The following is a 26,822-nucleotide window of genomic DNA, read 5'->3' as shown; positions in this document are numbered from 1 at the left end:
TGTGCTCCAGTATGGTGTAACAAACCTGCAGGAAGAAGAATTTTAAAAATTATACGTAGAGATGACAAAATGCTCATTTCGCCTCCATCACCTAAAGTTACCAACTGGCAACACTTCTATTTCTTAGTATAGGAAAACCTTTTATACTGCCACTGTTCTGTTCTATTCTATGAATTAATAAAAAGAGAAGGAAAATATATAATATAAAATAAATATATGATAGAATAGCCAATTCAAAGGTCATTTATAGAGCGGTCAGAACACCAGATATCAGATATCAGATGCAGTGCAGGTCTAATTTGCACATGCACATACAGTGCATGAGAAAAACAGCCTGGGTGAATACAAAACAAACAATAAGGTAGACAGTATGAGGTAAAACAAGTGTTTTTAACATTACTATTTAAAGATGTTCTAGTAACTACCCAAAATACAAGTATGAACCTGAAAATGAGTATGTGATCTTGAAAGAACAGAGAAACAACAAGAAGACATGACTCACACCAGCTCAAGAGGGCATGTTTGGGAGTGTTGCTTAGAGATTCCCTCCTCCTGCTCCACATTCCTTGGAGAAGACGATTAGAAGTTTTAGAAGTGTATGTGGAAAAAACACTTATGTGACACAGGAATTAGATTTTATCAAGTATGTTTTATACATACTCACACACACACACACACACACACACTCTTGGTACATGTGATTGCTGGTTATTTGTAGGACTTTTACTCCATGCAATAACTTAAGTGATGTTTGTAGTCATGCAGCTGTGAAGAGGTAGCTATCAAATGTCGGAGAAGTGCATAAGTGATATAAAATATTTTGTATTTTAGAAAGGAAAGATAAGTTCAGCAGAGAAAGTTTATGACTGGGAGGGGGTCAGCTTTGCACCTATTTTTCACACTACCCCTCCGAAGAGAGGCTATTAATTAGATACAACACCCAGGACATTTATCTTTTTCTCTTTTCTCTTTTTAACTATTTTTCTTTTTGGCATCATACTCAACCCAGCAGCTAACACTCTGCCAAATCTTTATTCCCGGACCTCCCCACTTTTTATGCAACTCCATAGGTCATAGTCACACGTGTATTACTAAAGATGAAGTCACATGCAATGAGTTATTATTATTACTTGCACACTGCTGGCACCTCTTTGAAATGTTGTATTTTCCTTAATTGTATGCATTTTATACACTTTATTTTCAGCTTTATTTTTTATTAAAATGACCTTATTAGGTTTTATTTTCCATCTCATGTTGTGAATTGTATTTTTATCTATATTTTTATCTTACTTTTACAGGTATTTTATCAATGTGAGGATGCATTCTTTGTATTTTATTCTTATTTTATTTTTACATGTGGGTTTTATTATGTTTTAATGTCTTCTATATCTTCTCATGTGAAGCACTTATGACATTTAATTTCTCTGATTCAAAACGCGCTGGGTGACATTTCTTGTATGATGTTGCTATACAAATAAAGTTTATTATTATTGCTGCTGTTTACCTATTTTATTTTTTTTAATTTATCCATCCTTGTATGCTTCTGCTCATTTACCTGCTTACGAGTTTCTTGGCTTATTTATTTATCTATTATCTTTAAGCACTTGATTTTGTTGGGATTAATAATCACCAAACAGGCTTGGAGCAAAGTTTTTGTAACTGCCATTTTTGTAAATCTTCCGGCTGCCAATAAAAACAAAAAAAATGAAAAAGAAAAAGAAAGCACAAAACTACTATTACACAAAGCACAAATTAATTACAGTATTGTGTCATAATTAAACTGTAACCCGAAATGTGAAGATCAGTCCCTTTGTTCTGTCTCAGGATGTTGCGTGTGTGCTTGCTGATAGTTCCTGTCTTTCTGGAATGTGCAAGTTTTTAGCAATTCTCAGGTTACTGTGAGTTCAGGGGATCGTAAATTGAGTTTTTTTCCGTTAGTGGCATCCCTGGAGTTTTAACAGACCTGACCTGAACTGGGTGAGTCCAGTCATTTTTTCTTTGGAGAGAGAAATCCTTAACTCCACACCACAGCATGAAACACAAAAGCACTTATGTGTAGAAAATAGGTGGAGTCACTGGCTTACCGTACTGACCTACCATTGGGCAGTTTGATAATTTTCATATGTAAAACATCTACAAAAGGCAGGAGTCTGGGTGAAGGAGGTCTTTTACCTTAGTAAAAATAGGAATACCACTGTAAGTCCTGCACTCAAAATCTTACTTAAGTAAAAGTGCATATGGATAAGCATAATATAGTAAGCAAAATATACTTAAAATAGACTACAAAAAGTGAAAGTTAAGATTATGCAGAGCGGCCCATTTCAAAATAATATATACATCGCATCCATTAATTATTATTAGTGCTGCATTAATGTGTGAACATCACTAATGTTGCAGCTGGTAAAGGTTGAGCTAATTTTAACTATTTGATCACTTTAATCATTCAACCTGTATCGAAATCTCAAGGAATCATTGACAGCATAACCACAATTTCAATGATGTACAGTTAAAACAGCACAGTTAAAACACAATAGATACACACAAATCACACCAAAAATAATCAAATAAGATAATAATTTGTGAGCAAACAAACAGACACTGAGAAAACATGGTTAAAAACAGCTACGTGCTTCGGTTTCAGGGTGCTGGTGCTGTGCATGCTTCCCTCAGTGTCACAGTTAACAGTGGCACGCTTAAACTACTTTCAGTTTTCTTTGCTTTTTCAAGATATTTTTAACCAAATGTTTTTTTTTTTAATTGACAAATAATCTTTTTCTAATTCAAACATTTCAGATTAGAGTCAGAAGTATATATATGTGGCCCTGTGCAGCAGTAAGGTTATCAGAGCGAGTTAGGTTAATCTACCTTTTGTCAAGTATTAAGTATTAGGTGAAAATCGCGTAAAACAGTCCCTAAATGCTTAAGTGGGTCTGAGGGGCACAACTGGGCCCCTGGGCCAAAGTTCAGACATGTTTGCCTGAATAAAACCTGTGCTTTTTGTACTAGGTCAGGTTAAAATGTGCACTGTGAAAATGCTCCAGTGGTCTCTTTTTTAACAATACGGCTTGAGAGTTTCTAAGTGTGTTCAGAGACCTGTTGACCTATGAGAAAGGGCATGTGATGATTGTGCAGTTTATGTTATTCTGTTGAACAAACGGCAACAGGCCATAAAACTGTGATCATGTTTTAATAGAAAAAAGAGGAGTTAGACAACTGTTATTATAAAAGCATGGAACACGATAATGAACACTGCGAATGTAGTAAAACCAAAAAACAGTTTTAACAGCAAAAGGGTAAGTCTAACACGCATGAGGACTGAATGAAGGGCAAAGTAAAAACATTCAGAAACAACAGTCACACCCTAAACACCTTTAAAATAATTATAATTATATATATATATATATATATTTATAAAACAAAAACAACACGGCAGGTTCAGACACTGCAGTGTTAGGATAATAAAGCACAACATTACTGCTGCTGCAGAAGAGGCTGTGGAATGTAATCCATTCCCTACTGAGTATCAACAACAGATATCACATTTTAGATGTATAGGTATATACACAATAGAATCTGTGGGTGATTGAAACATATATACACGATAAAAACTGGGCAACCAAAACCTTTACATAGGATCATAGGTCTAGCACCTGATACATCTTGGTTACATTATAGACAAGAGTGTTGATATGCAGTCGTAGGAAGAGCAACGGATCTGCAAAGTGTCCTTTTTGAAAATCATACAAGTTTTAACAGGTTCCCAGAATCACCACAGTCACTTTGTATGTACAGATAAGATAAAACACAAACGTGTCTTTCTGTTACAGTAATAAACCAGCTGCTTTTGTCTGCTCCATCTTGCACCTCTGTTTAAAGCTGCAAAGAGGCTATACATGGATGATATGGCATTTATTTCATTATTTTTTTTTTAAAAAAGGAGCAAAATGTAGGGCACAAGGAATTACAATCACTCAACATGGCATTAACACTTGTTTCTGGGGCCTCCAATAAGTTAATTACAAAATATATGTGATGAATTACACATTGGCATTTTAAGAAAACTAACACCTAATGTGGTAAAAATAATAAAAATTACACTGTGTTCCTGAAATTCAGATTTAAATAAGACTGAAAGTGTAAATAAAAATGCAGAATACTTCTTTGAATTAACTTTTTTTTAATCCATCTGGAATATTAGTATTGTCAAAACTTAAGCTTTTAGCTCCGGTCTCTCAGACACAAAAACTCTCAAACTCTCAGGCACTGGTCGCCAGCAGATAAAATCAAAAACATTAACGTGTATCACCAAGTATGGCCAGCAAAGTGGTAAACTGGTGTGAGAAGCTGGGGCACATTCCAAGTTTAAAGTACAGCTGTGACATTTCACTTCACACAAAACGAGGGACGGCACTCAAACGTTTCGTCCGTTTCTCTGCAACATCGGGTGATTTACAACACATTCAAACTGATAAACAGTGGTGTGCATCCCCAGCTTCCATTATTTACACCTATACGTGTCTTTTTTACTGGTCCAGTTAATCTGATGAATTTACCAGTGACTGATGACCGTGTGGAGAATATGACATGCAATATCTCCCAAATGTAAGAGTTTGCAAAGAGTGCCTGAATGCACCACTACACTTCTGGCCAATGCTGAAAGATACACATATGGTCCCTTTTACACTGACTGTTCCAAGGCGGGAATATTGTGCCATTATGCTGCCTCGCCCATCTGTATATACTTTCTCTGTCGGCAGGATGATATCATGGGCGTGACAGGTGTATCATTTTGATAGCGTGTTACACATGCGACCCACCATGGGAGCCATAAAAGTCCACAAATCCGAAAAACAATGAGATTCTGGAGCTCCTTACCATTCGAGCAGAGGACGAGATCAATGGTCAAGTAACAGAGACGCTAAATGTTTGTACTTGACACGTTACGCCGCTGACATGTACGTATGTTCTATGTCACAATGGAGTCTGATGTGGTTGTGTTAAATGCCTCTCTTGTTTCCACGATGCCAGCAGGCTATTTAAAATTACACACTAGAGCGGGATAATGCTGCTGTGTTTTGGTTCTGTGTAAAAATGAAAAGGCAATGTAAAAAAGGGACTTCATAGCGGCTCTATGACGCAATCTGTGTGTAAAAGGGGCTTATGATACTGCATGTGAGCTCAAACAAAGCAGCATTTCTCTTTTAGCATTTGATATCGGACGGGCCTTATTCACCACTTGTACAGTGCTGACTTGTTGGATGCAGCTCCTGAATTAGGATGCAGCATCTGTGTATATAACAACCTGTTTTCGCCAACAAATGAAGAAAGCAGGGACACTGTCCAAGAAGTAAAACTTTTTATAGGCTTGTAAGTGCCTTGTGTCCCTCGCCGTGGACTGGTTTTAACAACAGAAAATGGGGGTTTATACTGGCACAAGGCATTTTTTCAATGTATATATTTGTGCTAAAAATTTAATATGAGGTTTCACCCAAAAGAAATGACATCTCACATAACATTTGATCATTACTTTAAGTTATACTGTGCAGGATTGTTGGATATTATTTGTAAACACCCACAAATGGGTTTGTGAGCACAGCGCAGGCGGGTAGGCAGATCAATGGCGAGAGGAGCAGCTGCTGCCAGTGAATGCAAACTTTTAGACTCAACACAATGAGTGGTTGACTTTGACATATAATGCGCCTGACGTTCTGCTGCTCTGTCTGTACTCAGATTACGAAAATCCTGCATAGTATATCCTTAATATTCACCACTCGTTTCCATTGTTAAATAGGGAGCTGTGCATGTCCCACATCTTAATGGCATTTTAAACATCCTGAGCAGGTAAGGACACAATGATTTTAAAACTCAGGTGTTGCACATCAAATTCAGGGTGTATCTAGCAGGAGCCAGATGAACTGCAAAACAATACTGATGCAAATATGTTAAAGTGAACAGCATGCATTTTCGCCTCAACTCTTGACAAATTGCCTGCTTTCTCAAACTTCTTAAACAGTACTTAACATGTGTATCACTGACTGCAATCAACTACAGCAGATGGTCCATTTTTCATATCATTGCACTTAAGTAATCCATATCCCATGCCTGTATAAACATATAACACAAAGTTCAGTGATAAGCAGATGTCCGTTCTTTTTAAATCTAATGCTTCTTTAAAGAAAATAACTGCCCTAATATTTTGTCTTTTTTTAAGTCAGCATCCTCCCATTGTAGTGCTAGTTCTCATTAATGTACACTTCTCTCCACTAATGCGTTCAAGGAAAGACTCCGACAGTGCACCCCATCACCTCATACTTCTGCCCCATCACTTTGCTCAGCCTCATTTTTAAGATTTGGCACTTTGGAGCCACCACAGGGGCATTCGCTAAAGAGTCCACCCTCGCTCCCTGACCGGACACCCGGGGCTTTGGGTGATTGAGCACCACCACAGGCTGGTTGGGGCCCGGTCGTTTCACCAGCTGGTCCACCTTCAGCGGCATTGGGTAAATAACAGTGCAATCTGAAAGACTTCTCATGGGTACCTGAGTCTTGTATTTGGATATCCTAAGTTTCAATCCCTTTTTGCTTTTTTTCCAGATGCCAAGTTGAACCCTTTTCAGAGACACGGTGAGGAACTTTGAGATGTCATGCTCACTTTTTGCCGATTGCTGCAGAGACTCCGGAGCATTTACACACGTGGAAACCGAATCCTCATATGTCGAAGATATGGAAGCAGGAGTGTTACTGCATTCCTTACTGTCTGTTGGCTTAATGCTTTTCTTTTCCTTTTTGACATGGATGTGGTTGTTGGTCGGTACAGGAGGGTGCTGAATACCTTTATCGTGCTCCTCCACTTTCACAGACTCATTGGTCTGCTCTGTCAATACAAGGTTGCCGTTGATCGATCCATCTTTTGTGGCCATCCGAGCACAGAACCTCATCTTTGGCACCTCCTTCACCTGCTCTGTGCTGTTTCTTATCTTGACGTGATCTTGTGTTGTACTACTGGAGTTGTTACTTTTATCCATCACTATACCGCGCAGAGCCATTACAAGAGGTTGCATGTTGCCTTGGACGTCCTCTGGTTGTTGACTCAAAGAAAACACAGACGAGATGACGGGAAACCCCTCAGGCTCCGGCATGTCTCCTTCTCCGGCATTGGATCTGACTTCCTGGGTCCAAGCCGACATTTTTGAATTTGTGCGGTTGGAAAGCACCGGTTTTCTGACTGCGGGCGGCTCATTTAGAGTCTTGGGTATTGAAAAGGATGACTTTGCAACATTATCCTTGGAAACCAAAGTCGTTGGAGGCCTCACTTGGGGAGGTGCACCTAAGAGAACACTCAAGGCAGGAGATTTTTGCTGGTTCAAATCCAGCGCCTCTTTCTTTATTTTTGAAGGCGTGTTGTTTTTCATCTCCCCTGGTTCCACCTTAACAGCCACCGACATGTTATCTGCAGAGATTTTTAGGTCAGTCGCTCTCCTGGGTGGGATGCTCTTGGAATGCTCAGGAATTAAACTCTTCCTGTCATCTATCGCCCTCTGAGAAACACACGCTCCCATGTTTTCTGGATGCAGGGTGCGTGTGAACCTGTTGATGGCCCTGTTGGAGATAACAGACGGCAGAGCTGCATTGTGATTAACAGGTTCTCTCTGTGTAACTTTAACTCCGCTGTTTCCTTCTCTTATAGGGTTCAGGATGCTTTTGGGGACCTTGTTTGGAATGACTGGGTGGCTTTCTAAGTTGATCACTTCTTGCGATGCTCTTTTTAATCCACCTTTGTCTTTGCTAACTTGACTCGGGATGCTTTTGGAAACACTGCCTGAGCGCTCAGCAGGACGCTCCACATTCACAGTCTTTGTATCACACTGTTTCCTGTTGACGCTGCACATCCCCATGCTCGCAGACTTTACCGTGTTTGGATGGTTTAACATGGATAAGAATGGCTTTCCCGCTGCAGTGTTTTGAGAGACCGCAGTCCTTGTGTCTTTTATCACGGACTCGTTTTCTTGTTGGGAGACGAGCCTTAACTTTAGCTCCTTTGTCCCGTTGACAGTTTTCACCTCGACAAGTTCAACCAAACAGCCAGCGGGGATCGTTACCTCCTCTGGGAGAGAAACTGTCAGAGCTCTGTTCTGCTGAATGACTCCATTTAAAGGGGGCAAAAGTTCTGTGTTACCGTTGGTGCCATGTGATGTGTGTGTTTCCAGTGTTTTCCCTCTCTGTTCATCTTTACCCAGTCTGACTGCAGGTGTACTCAGAGGGGGCACCGTCACCCGAACAGCTGGTCGAAGTGGTGATGGATCAGCAGTGGGCACACTTGATAAGGCACTGGAGACATGTGGATTTTTTATCGTGCATGGCTTAGCAGGAACTTGACTGATGCTTTTACTGTGCAAACGGTCAATGTGTTTCACAAGGCACAGCCTCCTCATGTAGCCCTGTCCACAGTGCGGACACTTGAACGGATACGTTGAATTGTGTTGCTTCAGGTGAGCGTTTAACTCTGCCTCACTGAATGACACTTTGTTGCAGTAAAAGCAGTAAAACCTCGTCAGCCCTCTGTGCTCGAGCATGTGCTTCTTGAACTCTGCTGCGTCTGCAGAAGCAAATCCACATTTCTGACAACTCTTCAAGTTTGAAGTGCTTAATACACGATCCAAGACCAGATTGGGGTGTCCACCGCTCACAGACGACAGCATGCTATGGTAGCTGACAGGATTCATGATGAGAGATGAGGTCTGCTGGTCATCTGGCTGCGCAGCCCACAGAGGCTGCGATCACGCAGAGGGGGACCAACCGTGAGCTGAAAACTGAGACGTCTTCACTCTGTTTACAGCAGAAAAAAAACAGTCAGCGAATAAACCCTACATTGCTTACATTAACACAAGGCCCACAGAGCCCCTCCCCCCTCACACATACAGATCACACAGCAGTTTTTCTTTTCGCCTGCAGCTGTGTGCTCTCCACTTAACGGATTGCAAGAAAAATACACAAAACGGTTCACCAAATTACATGTAGTCATCTCTATAGATATTTCCCTGCAGCTGTCCCAGACTGGCTTCCTTTGAACACAAGGTAAGGCCCTTTCTGACCACAACAAGGGGGGTCGCGAAGACGACGGCCCGCATTTCGGCTGTTTATATTCGCAACAGCATCAAATTCCTCATACATACCTTTTATGCGTGTTGTGTTTTGTTCTGTTGTATGTTTTAAAGTGAATAGATCCTTTCAGTTGAGGCGATATTAACGCTTTTCAGGGCAGCCAAACGAGCCGCTTTGCTCTAACGTTAGCTTGGAGTTAGCAACTGTAGCCAGCGACAGATTCCGGCAATAAATTGCTTGTCTTCAAAATAAGAGTGTAAAATACAAAGGTACATTTTTCGAAAATATCTCTCCATATGTGGAGTTGGATTTTATTTACTCGTTTTGTATATCAGAAAACAATATGATGTTGCAGGTGTTTACAGGGGTTTTTGTTTATTTATGTGATTGTTTAATATTAACTTTTTCCCCCATGTTTTTCTTTTTTTCTGTAAATAATATTTGATTCTGAGTATGTGGCTGTATGTGTATAATTAGAGTGTAGGTTTAAATTAATAAGAAAGCTGGTTAATTAAAATTCAATGATTTATGGAGAAGGGGTGGGATTAAATATTTTTTTTCCTTTTCCAATATGTAAACCAAGTCATCATGTGTTTGACTATTCCTTTTGCTTTATGTTTTCCATTATCTGTACATTATACTTTTTTTTGTCTGTCTGCTTTTGTATAATAATTTCTCTATTTCCTTTTTTACATGACTGAAATAAATAAATAAAGTCAAACCAAACTGTTATGCAGTGGTGAAATGACCTATATTGCACACTAGCTAAATGTAAATGTTAAAATAGAAATACAGTAATATTAAATAACCAGTACAATATGTTAATATTTAAATGATGAAAAAATAAAGTATTTATAATATGCTGAGCATGTCAGTGTGTAAAAATATGAATGTTAAGAAATACAGTAATAGATAATATTGTGTGTGTGTGTGTGTGTGTGTGTGTGTGTGTGTGTGGGAGTACTGGAATTACATACACATTTTTGTCATTATATGTACATTGATCGCAACAAATTTCTTGTATGTGTACACATACTTGGCCAATAAAAGTGATACTGATGTATGGTAAACTATGCCTTTATATTTTTGACTCCATGAAATGTATTTGACATTAGTTACTATTTACTTATAGGCCTATTACAAATGTTTACACATCAATCAAAGATTAAAAAAGTAATATTGGTTTCTTTTGTTTGTTTTTAAGTAATAATATCATTTATATAACTCTAAATGGCCCATTCTAGATAATGTCTTCCTTTACTTTTGATACTTTAGATATACTTTGATACTAATAGTTTTTACCTGAGTATTTTTACACTATGGTATGACCTTGACACCTGAGGACTTATTGTACTACTGCTGTGATGAGAATGAAGTATTATTTTGAAAGTTGTAACCGGAACTTTACGTTCTTGTTTTCCTCTCTTTACAGCTAACGAGCTGGGCGCAGCGTAAGTGCTATTCCCGAAGAAATCCCAAACAAACCTGCTTGAATACCTGGAATTATTTACGCTAAATGTGCTACACGAACTACGCAATGCTTTGATTGGACATCTATGTTATCCACGCCTTCAAATATGACAACTTCGAACATCTTTATGGTAATTTTAAAATCGTCGGCGCCTTTTCTCTGTCATTAAATCGTCAAAACAACATTTGTATTGGTGTTTGGAGACAGACGGGAGGTCGTGTCGTCTCACCAGTTTGTATGTGGGCTGTGAGTTCACCCAGTGACACAGGAAGTGATTTAAAGCTTTTGTATCTGACGCGATAATGAAGTCAAAGCGCACAGGCCGTCACCAGCTGGGAGATAAACATCGACACGCTGTGGATGCATCTCAATAAAATGCCCTTAAACGAATAAAAACATGCTGTTTGTACGAATCTGCAGACTTCTTCCTCCCGTGTCAGTGTCTCTGGCATTACCAAGGTAAGTAATACACTAATTAATAACGAATATTGACTGTTTCAAACCATTGTGAAACTTCACTGCATTTTATTGCATATGATTTTTTTAGAATTTGACATATTATTTTTTTTGCAGAATTAGCTCCGATTTACATCTGTTATTGTCATCCACATACTGTAGCTCATGTGAGGATCACCGTGACTATTGTGAAAACACTTTCTGGGATTTACACACCATTGTTACAATTCATAATGACACAGCAGTGGCTTTCACTTGACCCTCCCATTCCCCGTCGGTCACACACACACATACACACCCATGCACACACACACGCCTGCGAGCTTCCTGGTCATGGCAATATTAATCCAGCTAACCCGGATGCGAGCTCCCTGCTGCTTCATCCTCAGAAAGCAACTTTTCTCGTCTTTTCTCAGACACGGAGTGATCATCCGCCGCAGCATGGCCTCAGACCCGACGGCTACAGAGACGACTCGGTTCGACTTTCTGGTGATCGGCGGCGGGTCTGGAGGTCTGGCCGGGGCTCGGAGGGCGTCGGAGCTCGGAGCGACCACCGCCGTCATCGAAAGTCACAAACTCGGAGGTACCTGCGTGAGTAAAAATTAAAAACAAAACACCGCTACTCTCCATACCGACCACCACAGGCACTGTGCTGTCGCCTCTGCAGCTTTCACACACACACAAACACACACACAAACACACAAACACACACGCTGGTTGCCAGGTTCACTGCGAAACCTCCGGACTCCTTTTGTGGAAGTTTTTTGTGTGTGCAACAAACACTGTGGGTTTGTTTGAAGTTTAAAGCGTCCCAGCTGATGAGCTGTCCCCCAAAGCCCCGACACACTGAAACTAACAGCCAATGTAGGATGTTAAACAACAGAGGAGGAAGGTGACTGAGCACATTAACTCAAGTACTGTAATTACATACACATTTTCGGTATTTGTAAGTATTTTCCTTTCATGCCACTTTTTACTTCTTCTCCACTGCACTTTATAGGGAATACTTTAAAGTGAGCTACATTTATCTGATAGCTTTAGTTAGTAGTTACTTAACAAAATAAAATGAAAAAAGAAAACACAAAAAGTAAACAAAATATGATATTTTAACATAAATTGAATCGATAATTAGTTTATACATGGTCATCTGAAATGATTAGTTTACTAATCAGTCAGTTGACAGGAAATGAATTGCCAACCATTTTGCTAAACGTCTATTTCCATGTTTTGAATAATTTTAAGGTGTTTGTTGTTTTAGATTTTTCTTTGTTGGGTACTTTTTCTTTTAATACTTTAAATACACTCTCTTGATTATACTTAAATAATTTATTTTGAACATGTAACACAAGCAAACAGAAAATATAAAAATAAAATTGCAATACTAAAAACCTAACATATACTCAATGAATAGATTCAAATAAGCAGCAAGAAATTGCATCTTACATGTTCGGAAAGCAGTATGAGGAAGTGTATACCTATTATTTGATTTGGCTAATAAGTTCATTCATGAACTTCATCTGAAACATGCTTACTAACTTTTCATTAGTATCATTCACATCAAGTATCATTATCAATGCAGGACTTTTGTTTTGTTACAGAGTATTTTCAGCGTGTGGTATTTGTATTTTTCTCCAAAGTAAATGAACTTCATACTTTCTCCACCACTGGTTAATTTCTTCTAACTTCTACTTTCTATAATTCCCTATGCTTTACACCAGAGCAACTGTAACTAACTGTAAATTAACAAGTTAGGATACCAATTAAAAGTTAAATAATTTAGGTTAACCCGAGTATAAACTGCCACCCTTCTTCAATTCCTTCATTAAATATAAATTGAGACATTAAAGTTGTAAGCTTTGAGGCAGGTGTTGGTGCACACGAGTTTCAATATGAAGAATTTGTTTTATTTTTGTCATTGCAAGGCTGTTGAACTGGAAAACAGTTATATTGTAGGTGTTCATATTATTGTGTCCATCCACTACTTTGACATTTCAGTTGATCTGACAGATAGGAAGTTAAACCACATCCTTTTTGCATAAAGGCAACACTTAGTTTCCCAACTCTGGTAACAAATGAAGAAATAAGCTCATACAACATAATTTCGTACGTAACACACCACAAAACAGGAAATTGAATTACAGGTAAATCCAGCAAATTCGCTTGATTGCTGTCAAAAACATGGGAGGAAGGCAATGAGCAACTTAACAAGAAATGATACAAAATCAGCAAGAAATAACTAAAAAGTGGAAGTAAAAAGCACTAAAAAACTTTCTGTTCCTGCATAATTTTCTATTAGTTTTCTCTCCCTTTTTTTATTTAACCTCTTGCAATTTGCTGCCATGACATTTGTTACCAAATTGCTCAATGCTTTTGTTCTCATGTTTCTAAAGAAATCAAACAATATGCTAAGATTTAAATGCTTTTGATAGGCATCTTAATGCACCACAACAACATCTGATAATATAGTGTACCATGTTATTACTATGTGTGTCATTTATAAACACACCTGATATCCAGTGTACTCTGGGTTGTAGTTTGACTTTAACTTTTCATTTAACCCTTCAACACATATTGCAACATACTGAGCAAATAGACTCCAGACCTTAGTGTTGGTCTTAACTATTTTCTTTGTGTTTGCTGTTTGATCAAGATTTCCCTGAACTAATGTGCTCTGTTTGAATGTTTTTCAGGTCAATGTTGGCTGTGTTCCCAAAAAGGTACAGTTTTCTTTCCCTTCTTGTCAGAAAATGCCAAATTTGAACTCTCAGACACAGTAATTCTGTATTAAATTTCACTCGCTGTTTTCACCTGTCTGCACAGGTTATGTGGAATGCAGCCGTTCATGCTGAGTTGCTCCACGATCACAGTGATTACGGCTTTGACATTGGAAATGTTCGCTTCAGTTGGGAGTAAGTCACAATATCTGTTGGTGTCGTTTTTCACTTGTTTTTGTGCCGCAACAATGAGCTCTTTTGAAACCTTGTTCATCCCGGAACAAGGAGGTGTCCATTTCATGGTGCGACTTCTCAGTCTGGCGTGTCATTTGTTGCTTCACTTGAGCCCACTTCTCTATCTTTGTGAACAACATACTGTGGATAAGTCAGGGTGATAGTTAGAGATAAGCTTTAGCAGGGAGTGGCAGCCTGCTACACCAGGAAACATTAGCCAGGGATACAAAACACCAACGAACGTCATTTAAGGTTAGCCTGCATGGATATATGTAAACACCACTTAGTGGTGTTGTATTTATTTTTATCTCAACATATTATTGAAAAAGTATATATTAAAATAGACAGGAAACATGTACAATCTAGTGCAATCTTTGCATTCAACATATATTTTAAACTTGTTTTAAACTATGTCAGTCATGTTGGGTTGTATTAGATTGTGTTGATGTTATTTTGTCCATCCCATGCATGTCCATTTGAATAGACAGTAGTTTTCATAAAATGTAAATTCCTTCGGACAAGCAGTTGCCATGAAATACTTTCAATACTTTTGTTTTTACCACCTGATCTATGGCAAAAAAAAAAAATCTCCCACTCAGAAATTTTATCTGCCACTTTTGAAAACTATGAAACTAAGACTAAATGAAGGAACAAAATTTACATCTCTCATCTGGCGTTTCGACTTTTCGTTCTGACTTTCGACAGTTTTCATGAAGACTGGAGATGATCTAAAATAAAGAGCACTGGTTTATCCATGTGAGAATAAAGGATTTTTAAGTATAGTCAGAGTGCCGGGGATGATTTGCCTTATCCTTGAAGAGCACCTGAGCTTTTTTAACATTACCTATACGAGGTGTCTTGACCCGATGCAGCACTTCCTCATTTTTTCAGTTTCTTCTTGGTCCAGGTGTTTATTTTTTGCCACAAAGTCAAAGTGACAGTTCAAGATAAGCCTCTGGAGGTTGTGTTTTCAGAGTATAATCTGATGAAGACTGTCTAAAGTCGAAACATGTTGGTTTATCCATGTGAGAATAGAGTGGTAAAGTAATGAGTCCTAAAACGCGGAAGTCCGTTAGCCTTTTCGTTAGCCTGTTCCCTCTACCAAAAGTCTATGGGTTTTTTCAATAGGTTTTGGGTAAAATGCCCTAAATAAGGTCTATGGTTAACACAGGCTTAAGATATTTAGATGTTTTGTTCTGCAACATAAAATACGTCCACTTAAACACGATTTTTGAACTTCTAAGGTTTTACTTTTCTTAAAAAAGGCGGTTGCTAACAAGTGGCTAAATGGGACTACAGTGTTTGTCGGGGGACGGGGACAGCTTTACGGAGTCGCATTTTATTTTTAATTTTCATGTTTACACCTTCATTTGGCAGCTGTAGTGTGCTAATTTCAGACCCTGGCTGTGACATATTTTTGTAGTGTCTCCTAGCTTACCTTTTATTTTTCTTAAATTGATAAACCAAACATATTAAAACATCAGGTAAAAGGTACAGCACTACTTTAAAAAAAAAACAGTACATTTGAATGTAAACATGTGGTATGCAAATGATAAAAATGACACAGATGAGAAAATAATTAGGTAAATAAGAAGAAACTAAACAAAACAAAAAATACATAACAAAAAACAGAAGTACAAACATGCAATCCAGCTTTACCATATGAAAAGAGTCATTAGTGACATATTAAATATACAGTTATAAAGAAGCACTCTAAACCGGTTTATCCTTCCAAAGTTATCCAGTTTCTGCGAAGTGTTTATGATAACACAGGGTGTCATTAAAAAATGCAGGCTGCAGGGATGCCCGCATCATTTTTGCCCTTGAGCTGATGGTTGCCAGCCTCAGTCACTTGAATGAATCAGGTTGCCAGCTTGATAAGGCTGAAATCTCTGGTCAGTAGATTTTTTAAGACTACAACCAGGAAGTATGGAGACAGCTTAAAAGTTTTCATGTCAAACTTTGATTTGACCCCACCATTTCGCATATTTTTACTCCAGTTATGCGTAATATTTTTTTTTTCCTGTGTTTTTTTATATTTGTATGTATGTTGGGTTTTTTGTACTTTGGCGTTACATATGTATATTTTTTCTTCATTGTTTATAGCATTCACCTCAAAACAATGATATATCTGTTTATTTGTGTCCGCCATCATGTTCAGATGTGTACCTTTTCCCTGAAAAATCTGCTGTGATGAATGTGTATTTTATTTAAGTGTATGTTCTTTATTTGACCCATTTTTAACCTTAAGAAGTATGAGTTTCATGCATTGTTCCTACAAACTTGAGTGGCAGGTCTTCCTTTAGAAAATGCAGGTAAGAGGACAATCAGTCTCTTATCTTTAATCATTTCCTGTTTTTTTGTTTATTTTTCAGAGCTCTCAAGGCAAAAAGGGACGCTTATGTTAGTCACCTAAACCGCATTTATCGAAACAATCTTGACAAAGTAAGTTCACATTTATATATTTTTTTTATTTCAGTGTGTCTGTTGATCCCTGTATATTTCTATATTTAATTCACGTTAACCTGATGTCTGTGAAATGTTTCCTTTGTTTGTTTATTACTTTCCAAATAAGAAAGAACATAATGACATGTGCTCCATTTCAGGCTAAAATCCAAACTATTCAAGGTCATGCCAGGTTTACCAGTGATCCTGAGCCGACTGTGGAGGTCAACGGAAAAAAATATACAGCGCCTCACATCCTCATCGCCACTGGAGGGCAGCCTTCTGTTTTGAGTGAAGAGGAAGTTCCAGGTGAGACATGCTGCACTCAGGTAATCATCTTTGTGTTGAGCCTGAGTGGTTTATTTGATCTGTTAATCAAATTAGACTACTTTTATGAAACACTGTGCTAAATGTTGTGTTTATTGTTTATTTCAGGGGGAAATCTGGGTATTACCAGTGATGGTTTTTTTGAACTTGAAACTCTGCCAAAGTAAGCTCATTGTATAATTTTATAGTGTTTGCACCATTTTTAAAGTTTTTGCCTGTAATAAATAAGTTATGTTTTCCCGCCAGGCGCAGTGTGATTGTTGGTGCAGGTTATATTGCAGTGGAGATGGCGGGCATCCTTTCCACCCTGGGGTCCAAAACATCGCTCATTATACGACAGTCCAGTGTAAGAAACCCATGGAAGCACACCGAAATACGAAATTGGGACAATTCAAAAATGTGCAGCCGTGCAGAAATTAAAAAAAACATGCATACTGTCATATTATCTCCATAGGTTTTGAGGAACTTCGACAGCTTCATAAGCACAAACTGCACCAAAGAACTGCAAAACTCTGGTGTGGATCTGTGGAAGAACTCTCAGGTGAAGTCTGTGCGTAAAACGGAGAGGGGACTGGACGTGACACTTGTCACCAAAGACCCAGAGAAGAAGAACGACGAGGAGAAGGTCAGCACCATCCAGGATGTGGACTGCCTGCTCTGGGCCATCGGCAGACAGCCCAACACTTCTGGACTGAACATCGGCGAGATGGTAACAGTCTGCTCGTAGTGTTTACTGCAAACTGGATGCTGAAATGCAGCAGTGGAAGAAATGCTCACATCTTTTACATAAGTAAAAGTACAAATTACACAACATAGAAAAACTCAAAACTTTACTTAATTAGAAGTTCAGTATTTACAGCTTGACACCAGCACAATTAGAAATTGATATTTGGTTGGATTTGGCTGTGACATTGATAACCAAAATTCAGTGTCAGGTAGTCTAATGCCAACATCATTTTGACGTAGAATACTGATGACAGACAACCCTGATATTTTGTTTTAAGTTGTGTTGTTAAGTAACCAAAATCCAACATCCTCCTAACGTTTCATGCGGAGGTCATTTTTACATAGAATAACAACATTTAGTTGTAAGGATTTGAGAATAAAACCTAGTGTCTGCAAAACATTATAATATTAATGTCCACCCAACATAAATTGTTACATTGTTAGACATTTAAAATATCATCAACCGGATTTTCATTCTAACCAGAATTAACCCATTTGTCTGGCCTCATGCTGACATCTGGTGCCAGGAAGTTATCATTAAAAAGTATCAGAAGTAAAGTAAAAGTACTAAGTATTCAGAATGGCCCATATAGAATAACATAACGCTGGATTTTCTTTTTTATTAATCTGTAAGAATCACTAATGTTGAAGCCAATAGAAGTGAGGTTAATTTCATTTACTTTTTTTGCTGCCAGGAAGCGTAATCCATAAAATACATTAGAATTTATTACTTTATTACATTTGTATTAACAACCTGAATTTGCAAAGTAAATAATGTTGTCAAATTACTGTAGTGAAGTGAAAAGTACAATATTCGTCTCCATAATGTAGTGGCGTTGGAGAATGAAAATGGAAATACTCAAGGTAACAACAAGTACTTGGTTACAATCCCCCACTGCTGAAATGTGCACAGCAAACAACAACATACAACATCCAAGCCCGGTGAAAAAAGACAGATGTTCTTAGACTAAAAACATGATTGATCTTTTTTCTCCTTATTGTGGCAATTCATTTTGCAGCTGCAACGAATGCAAAACATATGCAGCGTCTATCTGTCAAACAGTTACAGTGCATTTAGGAGATGTCTGCAGCTTATCACTGCTGTCTGCCTGCAAAGGGAATTAATTAGTGTTTGGCTCTGCACACTTTTCCTTGTGTCATCATCCTGGCAGCTCAGCTGCCCTCATTGATTATAGCAGCTCTGCAGATCATTTTGAAGCATTTGCTGCCTTCACACACACCTTTTGTGAAAGATCTAAATCCATTAACACCATTGAATGAAAGGTTTCATAATTTAACACCTTTTATATAAAAAGAGCTCAAAATAAACCAGACGTGGGATCACCTTTACCCAACAATCGGGGATAATCCGGGAGCAAGACGAGACAACAGTCACTTAACAGTCTTTATTGTTTGTTGGAGGTGAAGAGTGAAACGCATGTTAGCTCCGGATTAAGAGGCGCATTGTCACCAGATTAAAGGGGCAGTTAAGTCGTTCCTCTATTTAAGGTACTTCGACATACAGTAGCTAAAAAGTGGGCACAGATCATCCACTGAAAGTTTAAAAGATGTTTTTGTCTAGCTAGATAGATAGATAGATAGATAGATAGATAGATAGATAGATAGATAGATATTTTGAACATGTAAAACAAACAGAAAAGAATAAAAAATAAACAATATGGCACTAACAGAAATGGATGATAACCTATACAAAAAGCTGCAAAAAATTGCATCTTACATGTAATTAATACCACATATTTTGGCTTTTTATTGTTTTTAAAATGAAGACAAATGTGATTGAGGGACTTAAGCAGCATTTCGACACTCAGGAAACCAATAATTTCTATCTATAAAGAATCAAACTCAAGGAAGGGAAGTGATGTGATGTGTCGTCTTGCTGAGTTTGCTGAGATTTTAATGTTAAACAGTTTGTACCTGGTTGCTCCTGTGTTGTATTTCGGTTTGCGTTTGATGCTCTGACACGCCACAGTAGGATGAGGCATTGTTTTTTTTTGCTTTTGACAGAAACAAAACTTTTCTGCTCAGCTGCTCACTCCTTATTTTAAAGCGTACACTGTCTGCAGCCTCTGAATTGTCCGAAAGAAAAGAAATGGCCGAGACATACAGTGTCTTTCCTCGTGATAATTGTGCATCCCAGCAGAGCTGTTTTGGAAACACTTCAGTGCTAAAAAATTGATGTTTTAGCCAATTGATGACAACTATATTGCCGTTTTTTTTTCTGTGTTTGCAGGGTGTGGACACAGATGAAAGAGGTCATATCCTTGTGGATGAGTTTCAGAACACCAGCAGATCAGGGATCTACGCTGTAGGGGACGTTTGTGGCAAAGCTCTTCTCACACCTGGTAGGAAGTTGCACTGATAACTCAAATCATTTCAAGGAGCTTAAAAACTATACAGTTGCGTTTACAGTCGAGCCCTCCCAGAATGGGCTTTGAAAGGCTTATACACTAAAGCAGGATTTCAACATTGGTCTGTTGCAATGAGAGTTTATGGGTGCATTCACAGGAGACATTTTTAGAGGTCTCCAGATTAAGTTAAAGTGAAAACTAACAATATTATTGTTGATGCTGCTGTTGCAAAGACAGCCAGATTGATGTCCTCAGAGCTGAGCAGCTACCACAGTTTCTAGAGTTACTTCAGTTGTTCTTTCATCCAACATTTCTACCACTGGGGATAGTTACTGCGAATAACTCAAAGTGAGGCTCTGTAGTAACTACAGATAGCAACTGATAGCTATCAGGGAAAACAAAAATGCTGTCCTCTTCCTGTTTTGGTTGTGCACTTCCTTTGTGCCATAAGTCTCCATTTTCCCAGGAGATCATACCCGGTGACAGAGAGAATGGCATAGTCTAGCAAAGCTTACAGTGCAAACGCAGATGATGTTTTTATTCTATTGTCATTAAGATGTGCAATCAGCATTTACCTCAGAATGCTGAGTTAAAGTTAAAGCAAAAAAAAATTAGAAAGAAATTTAGGTCAAAAGGTCAAAAGGTGAGGACTTTATTTAGTGTCTGTTAAAGGCGAGACCTGCATAAAATAAAATACATTTCTAAAAAAATTAAATAACAGAGCCTCCAAATGACAATTCCATTTTTGGTCAGTAAACATTAGTTATGCAGATATAATGGCTACTTGTGTAAAGGCATGTATTAAAAGTAGAAAAAAAGTAGAACTGTCTGATAAGTTGAGAAAAGTGCATTACTTTACTGTAATGCAACCGTTAAAATCAGGAAAAAAACACAGTTTATTCCATAAAAAACCTTCAGACAATGATGTGACTGCAAATCTCACCTATAAAACATACACTCAATCATCTCTCTCTTTCAGTTACATTTAAAGTGAGCAGTAGGAAGTGCTAAATTATTGATAAAAATGATAAAAATCTAATTTTCCTGCACAATTATCTGCTCCAGCCTGCATAGTGAAAACCATCTATTATACATAACCCCTGTAGTTACAGTTTACAACAGCTAAATAACATATTTGCTCTTATACAGTTAAAGGATAATATTTCACATTACAAAACCAGTTGGTCTCACAATAAAGTTGCTGATGGAGTTTTGGCCTCTTCAGAGTTTTTCCTTTCATGCACTGTTGAAGTAGGTCACGTTGTGCCAGGAGTCCCTGCTGGGCGTCTATAACAGCAGTGCTTCTTTGTACTTGTTTTTCTGGTTTTGGAATAAAGTGTTTTTTATCCTTTTGTGGGCACTGAAATGTTTACTGAGGACATTTACTCATAACTGCATCCTGATGCTTTGTTGTGTGTCGGGCAGTTGCCATTGCTGCAGGCAGAAAGCTGGCACACAGACTGTTTGAGGGCAAGAAGGACTCCAAGCTGGACTACTCGAGTATCCCCACAGTGGTGTTTAGCCACCCACCCATCGGGACGGTGGGCCTCACAGAAGGTGAGCAGAAGTTTCATAATCAGAGTTAAACTTTCACACGATTTAAATAACTTGTATGTCCAGTGTCGCCATCGTTCTATAACTCTTTATGAATGTGTCAGCTAATGTGAAATCTGTATTAATCCCAGTTTTACTTGTTGTATACTAACAATTTAAATACTTTGTGTTTGTCACAGAGGAGGCCATTAAATCTAGAGGAAAGGAGAATGTGAAGATCTACAAGACCTCTTTCACTCCGATGTATCACGCCATCACGAGCAGAAAGAGTCAGTGCATCATGAAGCTGGTGTGTGAGGGCAAGGAGGAGAAGGTAGGAAAAAATACATTATTTTTCTGAAAAAATGGAAGTGTAAGTCATTTCAATTTTATGTAACTTAAATAACTATAATTAATCAAAAAAAGTTAACTGGTTATGTCATTATTGGTTACGTAGATATCAATATTAAAAGCCTTTCATAAATATAGCAGTTATGAAAATACACCTGCTGGTATCTTTAGCACACTTGCCTTCATCACTGACACAACAAACCCAAGCTAATTAGTCTAATAAGGGCTGTTGCATCGGCACTTTTGGACGTGTTAATTTGCTTTTCCATTGTCGGATTTAAATACACGGAGTTGTCTCGATGTTGCATCAGTCAGTGTGTTTATATGGACGTGAATAACTTGTTTATAATCAGGTTTTTGCAGTATCCCTTTTATGTGCTTGAGCATGTGAACACCATATTCTGTTAATGAGAAACCCGAATATGTTAGCTGGAGTACTCTCAAAGAAACTGGGATGTATGCATGAAATCTGAATTAACTGATTCTCTGTGTTCATGTAAACACTATTTCTAGAATATGATCATAACCAGGATAAGCCTCATAAACAGGTTATTCATGTCCATGTGACCACAGTGAGTGATGGGCCATTTCCAGAGCTGAGCCAAAGTTCGCCTGACCGCCTCCAAGCGGATAGCAGTGACGTCAGATGGGCTTCATCATCATGTTTCAGCATCAACACTCAGTGAGGATTCAGTCATGTGAATAAATAGCCTGATTTTGCAAAGCAGAATCAAAGCATTTTTTTCCTTTCAAAACAAAGCAAAGAGAATAGCATGCGCTTAGTCTGAAAAAATTTAAGTGTAAGTCATTTCAATTTTATGTAACTTAAATAACTATAATTAATCAAAAAAATGTCAAATCCTTTTTTTTTGTTACTTTAAACTGAGACACCACAGTGATAGAAAGTTAAGTAATTAATAAACAACTTCAACTGGAGTGACAACTCCAGAATGCAGTTTACTCACATAATGCATCACACTTTGAGTATGAGGTGTGTCTCTTATAGTTTTCTTAAATAGGATTGACTCTCCTGCTCTGACGGTACTGAAATCACAATTGTTCTCTCCACCTTCACATGCTGTAAAGCCACAGCTGATGACAGCAGGTTCACACCCAGTTTCTACAGGTTATTGAAAGTCATTCAGGTAAAATGTGAGTCAGCTTAAAGGGCGAGTTTGGTATTTTTCAATCTGGACCATATTTTCCAGTGTTTTTGTGTCTAAGTGACAAATGAGACAAAATATTTTCTTTTTTTTTTTTTTCTTATTGCCTTTAGCAAATGTTTAATCAAAACCGAAACTTTCAACATCATATACAGCAAGTTCCCAGCAACTTCTTTTTTTTTGTTTTGTTTAACAGCTTTTATTCAAGTTTTCAGAGAATAGCATGTTTGTATGCAGTATACAGTAACAGTGTTTCTGTAAAAAATAGGATACACACATTATTTGAATGAGGATAGCTATAAGAACAGTGTGCCCTTTCCCACCCACTCAACCACCCAGTCATACCCTCCCAATTATCCCACTAGTACTACCGAGTCCGGATTTACATTATTAGACAAAATATTTTTTTATATCAGTCTAGTATTGAGAAAGACCGCTGCAGCTGCAAAGTAGACAGAAAAGAAATTAAATTCACAAAAACAATATTTGTTCATCTTTCCACTGTTCCAGCATTCACCAGCTGTGGTTTGGCTCAAATAAAGCCTTAATTCAGCCAGTTAGATGTAAAAATCTAAAACTGCTGTTTATTTATATGGAGTCTGGTAAATTTGTTAATAGCAATTTCAGGGCTGTTTTTTTTCCCCAAAGATGGTTTCTGTCACTGAAGGTAGTTCTCACCTCCCTGATGTTTGTTCAAGTGTTTGTTTTTATGATAAGTCAGTTTTTAATGAGTTATTAAATTATACATAAGGGTGGGGTTGGGGGTCCGTCATGATTGACAGCTGTGACAGCCAATCCGTGAGCTTGCAATCAATGCAGCTGCTCGCGATTAGTCAGACGGGTGTTTTTGCGAGAACTCCCCCAGCGCGGATATCGATAATGCTCAGAATCAGGTTTTGGATGACATCACCCTCGCAAGATAGCAACGCCCATGTCTCGGATATTTTAACCTCACTTAAGTATAGCAGGCATAATGGGGGGCGCGTTGTCCATCTTCATATACAATCTATGGGTCTATCTCCGTAGGTATCTTTTCCGTGATATTGTCAGTCCCTTGAGAGATTAATCTGAGCCTGTCAGTGGCAAAAACAAGCACTTTTATTGGACATAAATTGATGATGAGAACATGCCCCAAATGGTTATATTGCAGCCTATTTAACTGCTGCAGGCTACAGACTTGTTGTTCAAAACTGCACTAATATAAAACTGTTTTTTCCATTAGTCACTTTGACACAAAAACATGGGGAAATAGAAACCGGGTTAAAAAATACCAGCTTACCCTTTAATGAAGCAGACGTAGGCGCAGCAGCTTTAGGAAAAGTCTCGACACTCAACTCGTGTGTTTGACTCTTGATTTTGGATTCTTGTAAACACAAATCACAGCAGTTATTTTCACAGACTGACTCGACTTTCTTCTCCAGGTGGTGGGCCTGCACATGCAGGGCCTGGGCTGTGATGAGATGCTGCAGGGCTTCGCTGTGGCCATCAAAATGGGTGCTACCAAAGCAGACTTTGACAAGACTGTCGCCATTCACCCCACCTCGTCTGAGGAGTTTGTTACGATGCGTTAAGGCATACGCACGCTCCCCCCTTTGCTTCCCTATACGACCAGCAACCCAGACAAGCATACCAGGACAGAGTCACTCCTCTGTACCACTCTCGCATCAGCTTGACGACTTGCTTTCTAAAACTACAAACTTCCATTTTCTCTCATTTAAGTGACCTTATTCGTGCGCAGTGTTTCATCTTTTCTAATTTTTACCTAAATGGACCAAGACCGAGTTATGGCCTTCTTAAACTCTTAAACTGTACTGTGGGTCTTGATTATTGATTGAATTTTCCGAATTCCATTTTAATGATTGTGAAATGGAAGTGATGGATCTGCAGGTATTGTTGTCAAGTGAGTGCATGGGAAATCAAAAAGACCTCTCTCCTAGTGTATGTGTTTGATTTGTCAGTCATTCGTCAGATAAATATATTACAAACACTGCTGCTCCTTAAGGCACCTATTTACTACCAATGCAAGGTCATAACATACTATCTACTGTACTGTTCTAAAGATTCAATAAACATGCAGGTTTTTTTCTTAACCGCTGTGATTCATTTCTCTTCATTCTGTGACTGAGACTTGTTTTTATTTCGGCACTGTGTTGCAGCACTCCTCCCCACAAGCGTCTGTCCTTGTGTGTGTTTTCAATCGACATGTGTTGAGCAATGAATGAAGCACTTCACATATTAAGATAAAGGGAGCTGTTTTCCTGCTCACACTTTAAGTTAAAATGTGTAATAGCACTGCATTTACAAAAGCTCTTGGCAGATTGCAGCGTTGATGATGCAGTGATGAAAATTTATTTATGCCTCCATGCTGGCGATAGCCGTGAGCGAGGTATTGTGTTTTTGGGTTGTCCATCTGTCCATCCCATTTTTGTGAGCATGATCTCTCAAGAACATGTTGGGAAATTCCTCAAACTTGACACAAACATCCTCTTGATCTCAAGATTGAATTGATTAGATTTTGGTTGTGAAAAGTCAAAGCTCAAGGTCACTGTGACTTTGCATTCATCCCATTCTCGTGGATGCATTATCTCAAACATACCTTAAGGGAACTTCTTCAAATTTGATACAAAAATCCACTTAAACTCAATAAACTGATTTGAATTTGGTGGTCTAAGGTCAAGGTCACTGTGACCTCGTCCATCGCATACTCGTGAATGTGATATCTCAAGAATGCCTTGAGGGAGTTTCCTCAAATTTGTCCACTGAACTGAAAGAATGAAGTGATTATTCTAGGTTGCTTTGTTTTTGTCAGTAATACTATTTAATTACCTTAAATTACAAAATTCTGCAGTGCTGATAACAAAACACATTAAGCATTTCACTTCAGTATATTTTTGGTACTTAGTGGCCATTTTCTGATACTTTATACTTCTAATCCAATACAGCTCAAAAGATGATACTGTATTTTTTACTCAACAAAACTTCTTTGGTCAGGAAAATTAAGGATCCCAGTCACCTGTATGACTGACTGCCTTTTTACGCTGTTGAGGTCAGGAAGAAGTTACCGGTTACACCAGGTCAGCACTGAGAAGCTCAGGAAGAGCTTCTACCCTGACGCTGCCTAATCCTAAACATTGGCTTTAATGTATTATTACAACTACAAATTAACATAACAGAGAATATGTACATTTCACTGAAACATTTTTTATAATTTCACATGGCATGTAAATTGAATGTATGTATGTATGGATTGTGGTACTTCCTGTTTCACCTAAATCAGTATTCTTCCATCAGTGGGTACTTGAAGCCTTTAACACCTGGAATAACAACAGTTTTCTTGTGCTGCATTCAGACACCTTTCACTACCATTTAACCCTTTGATACCTGAACAAACTGGCTTGATTTCATTCAAAAACATGGGAAGAAGGCAATGAGCAATGAAAAAACACTGTCAAAGGTGAAAGGTGGTCGACATTATATAAACATAAGCTCCCAGATGGGATGATGTCATAAACTATTGAAACATTATTTTGGGGTAAAGAGGAATTTTTGTTTACTGTAGTCACTGTAGTTTATTACATTACAAAGCAGAATTGATTTAAGGCCATCTAAATGTGAAAAGACATGATGAGCGATCCAATTCCAAATAAAAGTAGGATTTTTGAAATCCTGTTTTAACCAGTTTATTTTGAATGTGTTGCTTAGAGATCTTAAATCTGTAAAATTAAGCCCATCGTTGTTGTAGGCTACGTGTATTTATAACTACAGATTATTACTGTGACTAAAAGTGAACATAAATGACCTTGTTTGCGCAGCAGCAAAAGAATCTCGCGATACTAGTTGACGTAAGACTAAAATCGCCGTGCTCTCGCGAGAAGACCGTCGCCGTCACTGCTGTGTCACAGGTCACGTGCCGGTGTGTTTGTAGCACTTT

The 26,822-nt window shown here is 38.2% G+C and overlaps 2 protein-coding genes across 3 annotated transcripts; one reads left to right on the top strand and one right to left on the bottom strand.

Annotated features, from left to right (window-relative positions):
* Positions 1 to 3,299: 3,299 nt before the first annotated feature.
* Positions 3,300 to 9,297, bottom strand: LOC121948563 (RE1-silencing transcription factor). The gene is made up of 2 exons (XM_042493990.1): positions 9,174 to 9,297; positions 3,300 to 8,826 (listed from the first exon to the last, which is right to left on the bottom strand). The coding sequence occupies exon 2, from the start codon at positions 8,721 to 8,723 to the stop codon at positions 6,273 to 6,275; it is 2,451 nt and encodes an 816-aa protein (XP_042349924.1). The 5' UTR covers positions 8,724 to 8,826; positions 9,174 to 9,297; the 3' UTR covers positions 3,300 to 6,272.
* A 1,237-nt stretch (positions 9,298 to 10,534) lies between these two features.
* gsr (glutathione reductase) lies at positions 10,535 to 24,981 on the top strand. Of its 2 annotated transcripts, XM_042493993.1 has the most exons (14): positions 10,535 to 10,703; positions 10,994 to 11,032; positions 11,446 to 11,620; positions 13,720 to 13,746; positions 13,850 to 13,938; positions 16,353 to 16,422; positions 16,584 to 16,731; positions 16,858 to 16,912; positions 16,996 to 17,095; positions 17,204 to 17,458; positions 19,727 to 19,838; positions 21,270 to 21,401; positions 21,578 to 21,711; positions 24,313 to 24,981. In XM_042493993.1, exons 3-14 carry the CDS (start codon positions 11,471 to 11,473, stop codon positions 24,460 to 24,462), a joined length of 1,422 nt encoding a protein of 473 aa, XP_042349927.1. In that variant the 5' UTR covers positions 10,535 to 10,703; positions 10,994 to 11,032; positions 11,446 to 11,470; the 3' UTR covers positions 24,463 to 24,981. The 2 variants fall into 2 exon arrangements, with proteins under 2 accessions (XP_042349927.1, XP_042349926.1); XM_042493992.1 differs by having other exon boundaries at positions 10,535 to 11,032.
* Positions 24,982 to 26,822: the final 1,841 nt, after the last annotated feature.

Source organism: Plectropomus leopardus, chromosome 9, assembly GCF_008729295.1.
Source record: "Plectropomus leopardus isolate mb chromosome 9, YSFRI_Pleo_2.0, whole genome shotgun sequence".
NCBI classification, from domain to species: domain Eukaryota; kingdom Metazoa; phylum Chordata; class Actinopteri; order Perciformes; family Serranidae; genus Plectropomus; species Plectropomus leopardus.
Note: the sequence above shows the minus strand (reverse complement) of the source record. Positions and strands in the feature narration are given on the sequence as shown.

Excerpts from the sequence above, each read along its gene's own strand:
- LOC121948563 (XM_042493990.1), bottom strand. The coding sequence starts at position 8,723 with ATGAATCCTGTCAGCTACCATAGCATGCTGTCGTCTGTGAGCGGTGGA.
- gsr (XM_042493992.1), top strand. The coding sequence starts at position 10,971 with ATGCTGTTTGTACGAATCTGCAGACTTCTTCCTCCCGTGTCAGTGTCT. Across the intron at positions 11,033-11,445 it reads GTGTCTCTGGCATTACCAAG|ACACGGAGTGATCATCCGCC; the intron begins GTAAGTAATACA and ends GTCTTTTCTCAG. Across the intron at positions 21,712-24,312 it reads GTGAGGGCAAGGAGGAGAAG|GTGGTGGGCCTGCACATGCA; the intron begins GTAGGAAAAAAT and ends TTTCTTCTCCAG.